Genomic DNA, 11,412 nt, shown 5'->3' with positions numbered 1-11,412 from the left:
CTGGTGGTATCGCAAGCACCCATGCATTTTGGTGCCATTCAGACCATTCGGCGTAAATGAAGCGTGAATGATAGCGGTACCTCACATGCAGCTCTCATGACCGCCTGATTGGGGTTGCCAGTGGAGGCTGCCGAGGGGATGAGCGCAGGGTCCCTTTTCTTCATTATGGTCTTCTCTCGCTGCCTCCCTCCGCCTCCACAGCTGCACGGTCATGCAGTGCAGCACCGCATCTCCACCTGCTCTGCCCACATGATTCATTATCATTGTAAAATATCTAAACAGTTATGTTGCAAGCCCTGTAATTGCTCATGCCTCTACTGGTGAAATGGCCTCCACTCGAGTGAGCGCAGGAGATCCTCACAGGATATTTTGTCTTCATTCACACTGATTTTACGATAAAAAGTTGTTTTATTTTACCAGGTAAGACCCACTGAGATATATATCTCTTTTTCAGAAGCGACATGGCCACAAATGATAGCTCATTGAAGTGGCTTATGTGGAAATTTATAGCAGCCAAATACTCTAATTGCATGTTTCTAAATGTGGAGGGAAAACCGGAGGGCCCGGAGAAAAATCCACGTGACCACGCGAAGAGAAATGCAAACTCAAATCTCCAGGCGTCGGTATCGAACCTAGGACCTGTCTCCCACGCAAGGTAGTTCACATCTCGCCACCGTGGTACCCCGACGTCTTTTGGAAGAGGTGAGAGTGCCCACACGGAATGTGAAATCTGGTCGTGAAAAAATATGTATGCTATTTTTATTCTATTAGATCTGGATATGTAAACGCAAAGTTGGTGATGCTGTTAATTGTTAAAATAATTTGTAGCACTTGGGCAATTAAAGCAACAGTCGAGGTGCTGACAATGAATGGTATTTATCTCGGGGGCCGTCCATAAATGACGTCACGCACCTAGGGGGGAGGGTCAGACATTTGTGACGAGGGGGGGGGGGTTTGAGAAATGTGACGTCACATCAAAATGCGCAACTTTAAATAAATATAGAATTGTTATAACAACACTCCTACAACATCAGTGCAGCGCCACATTAAATACGCACTACAATGACAATAGTTTAAAGCGATTTGAAGCATGTTTTATTTGCAAAATGGAAATATGGTTTTGGGGGGGGGCAGAGCTTTGTGACGTCATAATTGAGGGGAGGTCTGACTTTTTGTGACGAGGGGGGGGGTCAAAAATCGTCAAAAATCGCGTGACGTCATTTATGGACTGCCCCTAAAGCAATGACATAAATATGCAAATAAGTTTTAAGCAAAGGGCTTGTGCAAACTTACATTCTCATTCTAACCCAGTAACGAGACATACATATTTGTATGTCTCGTTACCTGCAAAGTACAGCATACAATAGCTGAACATTGTATGTGAAATTATACACAAACGGATTATGCACATGAGACAATGGTGCCTATGTTAAAACGTGTACAACCCGTTTCGAAAAACATCACTAAAATTAGTATTTTCAGGTATGGATTAATGTTGAAATATTAGATGAATGCCAAATCCATGAAGCATGAAAGAGAACATGCTGGTAAAATGTCAAATCAGAGTGATGTGCTGCTAAACTGAGCATTGAGGTGGTGCTCCTCTGTTCATAGTCAGCGGTGGAGATTCCACGTTCCTGTGGCAGGGGTGAGTAAAAATGATGGGTATTTTTCAAGAATCACGCTGATTTTTTTTATATCCAAAATAGTGCAAACCGTGCTGTTGAATTGCCATTAGCACTCCCACAAGAAAACATTTCATGTGATATGCTTTCCACAACTTCACACTTGCAAGCCTTGGCTGCCTCAGAATTTCCAAGATACCATGCTTCAATTATATTAAAACAAATCATGCCTCATTACATTTACCAACTGCTGAGCTGAAAAATAAATAAACACTCATGCGTGAAAGGTGCCATTTAATCATTGTAAATGTGCTCACTGACTATTATATTCAGAAACGGAGTGAAATTGCTCTCAAAAAAGCAATTCCGGCAAAGATGTGTTTCACTCAACACTTCTGTTAACTGGTAGTTGTCTTCACACTTGGCAGTCCACTTTGAAGGCCTCTATCCATTCCATGGTAAAGTACAACATAACGTATATCATGGTGGTGAGATGTTAACTACCTCGCCTGGTATACAGGTGGTCGTCGGTTCAATCCCGACCCTGACGCATGTTAATTTGGAGTTTGCATGTTTTCCCCGTGGTCGCGTGAATTTTTATCCGGGTCCTCCAGTTTTTCCATCCACATTTAGAAACATGTGTTTAGAGTATTTGACTGCTATATAGTTCCGCATAATAAGCCACTTCGTTGAGCTATCATATGTGGCCAGGTCGCTTCTGAATTTTTTTTATATAGCTCAATGGGCCTTACCTGGTAAAATAAAAAAATATATATATAATTTACCAACAATTTGTATATAAACCGCATGACTATATACAGTGCATCAATTCATCTGCTTTACGCTTTTGCTGTCTTATTTTGCTAGGTAACCAGTTGGGTGTCATGCTTCGCTTGCTTTATCAGCTCGGAAAAAGCCTCATTAATGAGCTCCATTAGCTGGTTTCCAAATAAAACGGAGATTAAAGAAACGTCCCACGCCATACTTATATGGTTTGTATATATGTCGTATTCCCAGGAATGTTTTGAAGACGAAGGCAAGGGCATTCAAAGCGAATTGACAATGTCGCTCCTGTGCAGAAAATCTGTCAGACAGCTCATAGCTGCTTGACAAATGAGGATCATAGGTTCGGTTATGTTGCTATATTTGAAATGAAACCCACATGCACTTGTGCCCCCCCCCCTTCTACCCCCAAAACCCGAACTGTATTTTCAGAAGATGTAACTAGTTGCATTTGTGTAGAATCCAGAAAACTCTGAAACATCACATTATTGTGGTGCATATCATTTTGTTAGTTGAACTCCAATGTATATTCTTATAGTAGATACATTTTTGTTTACTTAATACTGAAAGTAAATCACGATTAAACCAAACTAGTTTCTGAGATATAGTCTTTATATCAAATAAACAATACATCACCCTGTAGTCTTCATAAATTACTGGTCAAATACTGTGAACTATATTAACATTGATATATACATTAAAAAAAATTAAGCTCCAATACATTATGGTTTGTTGATTTGTCAACAACAAACCATAATGTTTTATCAACAAATTAGATATAACTACAAACTGTAGTTGGAAGAAGTTCCTTCAAAAAGTGCCTCATAAGCTCTGCATCCAAAGTTAATTTTCAACAGGTGGCCCTAAATTCAACAATGGTCACGAGAATTCTCGTTTCCATTTCGAGGTCCAGATGTCTGGCCATGAAATAAGAAAAGTTTTGCCTCCTCGCCTGTCCACTAATCTATCATTGATGACCCGGAGGAAGAGGGGGAGGCTGGGCTGAGCCCCTCCTCCTTCTGAGCACCCTTTCCCCAATAATCTCGTCGTCATAATCATGGACTTCTACCCGAAATAATCAAGGTATGGAAAGTTAGTGTACTGTTTATTTTTTTATGTTGTTATGTACTGTATTTTATGAGTTTTTAGTGAAGTCTGGCCGCAGCTGTGGTTCCCCTAACCCCCTATTTCCCAAAGGCCCTGTACTTTACCAATCGCGAATTTGCCGACCATGGCTTTTTCCAGGAACCTTACCCCCGCGGTTGGTGAGGGATTGCTGTCCGGATGTAGTGACATAGAATGGGTCACTAGGGCGCGTAGCGCTGGTTACTGGTAGAGAGCGGGATTGTGCGTGTAGTAGCCCGGTCTACCAGCAGGGCAGGTGAAGTGTGCCACTGGAGCGCGAAGTGCCGGTTGCTGGCAGAGAGGGGGGATTTGAGGACACAGCAGCCGGTCTGCCAGCAGGGCATGTGATAGGCTGGGGTAAGGGTTGTAGGGTAAAGGTGGCAGAGGGGACACGTGGGACAAAGCCCAGACCCTTCTGGTAGGTTCCAGAAGGAGGCGTGGCCGAGGGCGGAGCCAGGCCACGCTAGGGAGGATAAAAGGGAGGTCACGACGCTGGGTCGGGGCTGTCGTTTGGAATGGAACCCGTCGTCTACGCAAGTCTTCTTCCCCGTCTTCACCTCCTCGGCGTCGTGGGTCAGGCAGAGTGCCGGCTGTCCTGACCCGTGTGTAGTTACCCCCTGTACTGTGGAAGTGTAGATTAAACGTGTGTGCCTCCTACTATTAGTGTCTCTGAAGTGACTACTACACAGATAATAAACCGGGTGTACATGAGTGCCGCGGTTGGCGATGGATTGCTGTGTCCATAAAATACATGACAGCCCTTCTTTTCAACACGCTGCTGAATGAAGCCCTCTCTATGCCATGTCGGTCATGCGGATTCTTAGACCATACTAAGCATGCTGGTGAAGATGAGTTCATGAATGTGGGGGGGGGGGGCAGGCCCAGTGTGGGGGGGGGAGGACCAGTGTGGGGGGGGGGGCAGGACCAGTGTAGTGGGGGGCAGGACCAGTGTGTGTGGGGGGGCAGGCCCAGTGTGGGGGGGGGGGCAGGACCAGTGTGGGGGGGGGGCAGGACCAGTGTGGGGGGGCAGGACCAGTGTGGGGGGGGGGGGCAGGCCCAGTGTAGGGGGGGCAGGACCAGTGTGTGTGGGGGGGGCAGGCCCAGTGTGGGGGGGGGGGGGGGGCAGGACCAGTGGGGGGGGGGCAGGACCAGTGTGGGGGGGGGGCAGGCCCAGTGTGGGGGGGGGACCAGTGTGGGGGGGCAGGACCAGTGGGGGGGGGGCAGGACCAGTGTGGGGGGGGGGGGAGGACCAGTGTGGGGGGGGGGCAGGACCAGTGGGGGGGGGGGGCAGGACCAGTGTGGGGGGGGGCAGGCCCAGTGTGGGGGGGGGACCAGTGTGGGGGGGCAGGACCAGTGGGGGGGGGCAGGACCAGTGTGGGGGGGGCAGGACCAGTGGGGGGGGGCAGGACCAGTGTGGGGGGGCAGGACCAGTGGGGGGGGGCAGAACCAGTGGGGGGGGCAGGACCAGTGTGGGGGGGGGGGGAGGACCAGTGGGGGGGGGGCAGGACCAGTGGGGGGGGGGGCAGGACCAGTGTGGGGGGGGGGGGTTAGGCCCAATGTGGGGGGGGGGCAGGACCAGTGTGGGGGGGCAGGCCCAGTGTGGGGGGGGGGAGGACCAGTGTGGGGGGGGAGGACCAGTGTGTGTGGGGGGGGGGCAGGACCAGTGTGGGGGGGGCAGGACCAGTGGGGTGGGCAGGACCAGTGTGGGGGGGGCAGGACCAGTGTGGGGGGGGGAGGACCAGTGGGGGGGGGGGGCAGGACCAGTGTGGGGGGGGCAGGACCAGTGGGGGGGCAGGACCAGTGTGGGGGGGGCAGGACCAGTGTGGGGGGGGGGGGAGGACCAGTGGGGGGGGGGGGGGCAGGACCAGTGTGCTCTCCCTCACCACTGACGCTGACGTTAGCTTAAGCAGGGTTATCGAACTCGGGCCACCAGGTTAAAAGTGCAGCACGAAAACCACTGCACCACCCAACCCAAATGAGCACATGTTCATTCACTGTGCACGTGCATTAACCCTGGTGCATATACAAGTGGATATGCATGTTTATGCAAATACAGTTCCACACGTTATCGTTTCTATTATGGTGATGGTAGTAAATCACATTTAAGCTCTGTGGACCTGTAAAAGCACAGATCCCCTCTGTATGCGCACGTAAGATCGGCAGGCTATTAAAGCATGCCCTCGGCTAACACTAGGCACCTCGTCGCTAATTACGAAAGCAACTGGCCGATCCCCCCACACACAATTGCAATTTAAGCAAGCATTTTGCCAAAAAGGTCATGTGTGCTACATAAATTAGCCGTGGCATTCAAACAGCACCCATTAGTGAAGGGGGGAAAAACGGGTCATTAGATTAAACAAACGTGAGAAAACATGCACGCGTGTGTCACACGGAATGCGTGACGCATGCCGACAAAATAGCGGGTAGTCGTGCATGGAGGAATGTTTTCGATTCACTGCTTTGTATGGACACAGGATGCGGACAGAGCGGAGTTCAAGGCAGACGTCGCTCTGCTCGTGTTCGCTTCGAGGTCACTACAAAGAGGAGCGAGTACACTTCTACGACTACGGCAAGCTATTACGCTTGGCTCACGTCCACCTGTGTCTCGCTAGGGCCACAGTGATCGCGTTGTTGCACAGCTTTGCCTCGGAACGCAAATTCAAGCCGGTTCGGAGCGGTGCAATGAACAGCCGAGCGCGCCACGTGTTCAGTTTCATGCGTCTCCGCTGAATAAAAACAACATATATTTTACCGCTGCTTTAAAACGTTATCTTTGTGTTGTGGCATATAGTAAGTTTGGCTGGTAAAATAAAGCTTTTTATTGATTTGTCTTCTCAGAACATTAAAGAGGCCCCAGTCTGTCATTTGCATCATAATAATAATACACCGCTCAAGACATGCAGTCTTAACACGTTCTCCCTTCTGTCGGTATTGTGAGATGTTCTTCCCATCATATCGCCAGTTGTTTGTTCCTCGGAGGTGGAAATCCTATGAACAATGTGAGAATGTGTAAAACACTGAAGCACATAGTCAACTACCTGATCATATTCTTGGGTTTTTTCGGTAAAGTCACGTAGGTAAAAAATTAAAATTAATAAAAGTAAAATAAAAATAAAATAAAAATCACGACGTTTCGGAGGCAACACAAGCTTCCGTCTTCAGGTGGAACCGTCACAGCACGCTTGCTGTATCAAGTAAATGAGGTCATCTCCACACATTTATCTGGTCATCTCCACACATTTATCAACAACCCTACCTTACAAAGGAAAAAAATATATATAGCACTACCAGAAAAGGGTAAAAATATATATAATAGAAAATGTATAGAAGTACCACTGAAAGGTGGCACCAAAACAATTAATCAACGAACGCTTGTTTGTGTGGCGAGTTATATGTATTAGTGGGGAGAAGTAAACATGCTGCGACCCGAGTTCGATTCCCGCTCACGGCCAACACTAGTGACGATTATCTGAACCGATCCTGGGCCTCCCCTAGGTCGACTCAGCCTCAATTAAAGTATCTGGTGCGGTGGTGTGTAAACATCGCCCCTGGGAGGAGACAAAGGCGGTCGGGCGTGTACCGTACCAACCTTCATAGATACTCGCTAACGGCACTTGCCCCAACAATCTTGTTAAGCCTACACGGGGGGGGGGGTGGTCTTTGTCTTAGTATTTCTTTGTGTTATTTGTGAAAGAAGATCACCGGACGGCGAGGCGCGTCTTGGCCTCCGGCCGTGGCACAGGTGGAGAGCAGGAAGAGGCTCCCAGCGAGGGCCTCGAGGGCACAAGAGAGCCACGCCAGGTGGAAGGACCAGCCGAATGCGATGGTGATGCCGTGCAGCACCTCGGGGCTGATGAGCTGCGCTGTGTGAGCGACGAGCTGCGAGTATGCGCAGTAAACGCTCACTCCCACCAGCGTGACGGAGGCTGCGGGTGACACACAGCGTGGCGACTAGTGCCGGACGAAGCTTGTGTGGGGGGCCCGTAGCGTACGTTATAAAGGGGCCCTAAATTAAACACCCAAAAAAATCATGTAAATATTAAAACACATTTTTAACTTGCATAGTGAAGTAATTGTAATTTTTTTCTTATTGCTGTACGGCCAGATAACACGGCAAATCGCTAACATTAAACACCCAGTCGTTCATAAAAGTTGAAGGCGGTATAGTACTATAGTAATAGAGCAAGTGCAGAATCACTGAACCGGAATGGATAGCTTGAAAGCGTTTATCACGGGGCCCTTGTACGTGCGGGGCCCGTAGCATATGTAGCTACTTTTTCTACTAGGATAATCGGCACTGGTCGCAACAATCTATCCAACCATCAAATGTCCACCGTGATCGATTAACCGCCCGCGCGCACATCTGAGTGCAGCATCCGTACAATGTGCCGTTATTCCATGAAAGGGTTAATGGTGTGTTTAGCAGTTTGGTTCGAGACGAGCTTAGAAAGTGCAACATTAAACGGGGGTGATCTTGTGGAGCTCGCTGTCGTCTGCCTTTGTAATGTAAAGACGCGGTTGAAATAATTACGTTGAATGTGATAGGATTAGGGAGGGGGGGGCTCATTAACAATCATCTTCTGCATACAAGCTCTGGCTTTAGTAGAATATAGAATGACATTCATCGTGTCTTAGGAAACGTGCAACTTGACACGTGGTTGCTTTTATATGCAATACAAATTGCATTGACATTCGTTGGGATTAATGCTGTAGCCCAGGGGCTCTGATTGTGAGCCCCCCCCCCCCCCCAAATACACACACACACCTATACATTGTACCTTATACAACACAATACTGTAGCGCTTGATTAAAGCCATAGCATCAACTCTGTGCGTTATTATCAATTGCGTGCTGAAAATGTTAAAAGTGTGTTGACACTGTTCTGCAGATGTTAAATGTGTATATATCACAATTTGAACACCAAACTTGAAATGACCGTGGTGAATAACAATGGAGTGCTTGTCTTGGAACACATGGGTGGATGTAATACGGTAGAGGAAGGAATTAAATCCATATGTAGTGACATCGTGCGATGTCACTGTGTAGTGCCGGCCCTAGAGGGGCCTGGTGAGCACTGATGGATAGCGCGAGATGGCACCACGCTTGGGGTGCAGTACCAACCCTACAGAACAGGGTGTGGGAGTGCCGGCCGTAGGAATGAGGTTACTAGAGGCCATGGCACTCTGGTTGACCCGAGAGGACACGTGACCAGTTAAGTCTACAAAGGGGCCCCAAGTGGGGGCTAGGGGTGGTCACGTGTCGGGGTCGAGATCCTGCTCGAGGATTCTGGAAGGTGGTCGTGGCCAAGGGCGGAGCCAGACACACCGCAGAGGATATAAGCCGGGTACCGAGAGGGACCGGCGTTGTTGTTAAATCTGAAGAAACCTTCGTCTACGTTCTACGTTCTCCGAGTCTCCAACACGTGGACCTGGACCCGAGCTGTGGTCCCTGTCCGTCATAGCTCGTTACGTTGTAATTAGTGTAGTAAGCCTGGTGGTCCACCACCAGGCTTACTACACTAGTCACGTGGTATCTAGTGTAGCTAGCCTGGTGGTCACCACCTGGCTAACTACACCAGTCACGTGGTAACTAGTGTAGCTAGCCTGGTGGTCACCACCTGGCTAACTACACCAGTCACGTGGTATCTAGTGTAGCTAGCCTGGTGGTCACCACCTGGCTAACTACACTAGTCACGTGGTAACTAGTGTAGCTAGCCTGGTGGTCACCACCTGGTTAACTACACCAGTCACGTGGTAACTAGTGTAGCTAGCCTGGTGGTCACCACCATAGGTTGTTATTCTGTTAAGGGGAGTTACCTCGTGTGTTGGAGCTAAATAATTGTGTTGCCTCCAAGTATACGTCTGCGACTCAGTTGAACTCACTACACATATACAACGAGGTGCCCCAAAGCTATGACGGCACCAGGCTCACAATAAACTTAATCCAGCCCTGGCGTGGAACACATACAGGGGAGCATAGATGTATTTTGCTGCATGACGCTCTGCCAGCCTTCACGTGGTTCCACGGCCTCGTGACGACTACAACCTGTGTGTGCAAGGTGATGGACCCATCCTGCTGCAGGGCTTCTGAGATATCTGGCAGAAGGAACTGTACTATAGTGTTTGTTCAATGTGTGGGTGGCACAATGCGGTGGACGGAATGAACTCCCGAAGGTGTGTTCCGTCATGGCGTTTACCTCCGAAGATAAAGTAAATCCCAGCAAAGCAGATCATGTAGTAGTGATTGAGGAGGGCGCTGATGAGAACGAAAATCCCTCCAAACACCATGAGGACCAGGCTGACTGGCAGCACAATCACCACCACCTTCTCCAGCACTGCGCAGTTCAAACATGGCCACAGCAATGAACAACAACCGCGATTGGCTGTAAACCATCTAATTATACCATTACAACCGTGTATTAATTCGATCAATTAAGTTCATTCTTGTACATTTCAGCAAAAATTTTTTCGTGTTAATGAGTATCTTTTCATGAACACGATTAATTTCGTAAAACTGTTGTTCACAAGGGGGAATGCATGTTGGCGTCTCAGATGCTATTATAGATTAGTTGCAACAACACAAAGTGTGTTAAATCTCGGACATAATTCTAAATTCAGTGAACCCGCAAGGATGATGATGATGATGATGATTATATGGTTAAAGAAATAGCGTCCTTTTAAAACAGATAAAGCCCTTCTTCTTGGTTCTTTCGGTAAAGTATTATATAAATAATATATTATTTTATTTTATTATGTTTTCTTTTTATTATTTTATTACTTCCCTTCTACGTGACTTTACCGAAAGAACCAAGAAGATTAATCCCTGCAATCACGAAAGCTTTAAATCGAAAGATAAAGCCCTCTTCACTCTCGTGAGTTTACTAATCTAATTCACTCATGCGTCTTGAATACCTATGCATAGGAGCGTGCTGTTTTAATGTTTAATATTGTTGAAAATGTATTCATTGTTATAATCAAATTATATTTTAAAACCATGCTCACAACAGATTGCTAATATCAATGGATAATTATGTTTGAGTTAATGAATTTGAATAACATTTCAGGCAAAACTATGTAATTATTTTTATGTGGATATACTAAATGGAATTTTTAATCAGCTATATAGATGATTCGATTATCAATATTAAAAATGAAAATTACTTACGTAGATCATTCTCAAATAGGGTTTGTAACCTATGTTATGTGTAATTTTAAAGGCGATTCCTGTCATATTGTGTCACAAATTGAAAGCATATCAGCATTCTTCAACCTAAACTTGACCAATATATTTCACATGATTTGACAAAAAATATTAAACAATAGAAATACATTCTAGCAATTCTCAATTCATCAATGGACAAATGCCTCCCCATGCCATATCGGTTATGTTTTTTTTACCATACTTTACTTTGCAGGTCAGTGCCAGTTGGTGAAGGGGCCGGGGAGGGGAGAGAGCAGGACTGACTCCCATATCACTTGCCACTGATTTTAGCCATAGCCAGGAATCAAACTCGGGTCACCTGATTCATAGCGCAGAGCAGGACTGGTTCCCATATCACTTGCCACTGATTTTAGCCATAGCCAGGAATCAAACTCGGGTCACCTGATTCATAGCGCAGCACGTTGACCACTCTACTTCCGCCCTATCTGACAAAAAATATATAAATTCTACAACTAATAAACCTCAAGAGAAATATGGCTTCAGAGGAGCATTCAGAACATTGTGTTATAGGAGGTTAACTATTTATTATGTGTGCAGGCTACGATCAGTGTCCCACGTGCCTCTATCCACCCAGCAGTATTAATGTATATTCCCACCTCTTCCAAAACGTCTGATCAGCATAGAAGAATAGGACAAAATATATTCTCGAGCTCCCTCG

General features: G+C 47.2%; 1 protein-coding gene across 1 annotated transcript in view; it reads right to left on the bottom strand.

Annotated features, from left to right (window-relative positions):
• Positions 1–138: 138 nt before the first annotated feature.
• The window catches only part of LOC144718862 (transmembrane protein 235-like), a 42,546-nt gene continuing 31,272 nt past the window's right edge, over positions 139–11,412 (bottom strand). Inside the window, exons 3-5 of the mRNA XM_078594435.1 lie at positions 9,730–9,867; positions 7,236–7,459; positions 139–241 (exon numbers count right to left, since the gene is read on the bottom strand). Coding sequence (XP_078450561.1) covers positions 164–241; positions 7,236–7,459; positions 9,730–9,867 — 440 coding nt within the window. The 3' untranslated portion in view covers positions 139–163. The remainder of the gene's footprint in view (positions 242–7,235; positions 7,460–9,729; positions 9,868–11,412) is intronic.

Source organism: Lampetra planeri, chromosome 5 (assembly GCF_965212315.1).
Source record: "Lampetra planeri chromosome 5, kcLamPlan1.2.h2, whole genome shotgun sequence".
Lineage (NCBI taxonomy): Eukaryota > Metazoa > Chordata > Hyperoartia > Petromyzontiformes > Petromyzontidae > Lampetra > Lampetra planeri.
The sequence above is the reverse complement of the archived record's forward strand: the minus strand, read 5'-3'. Positions and strand labels throughout refer to the sequence as shown.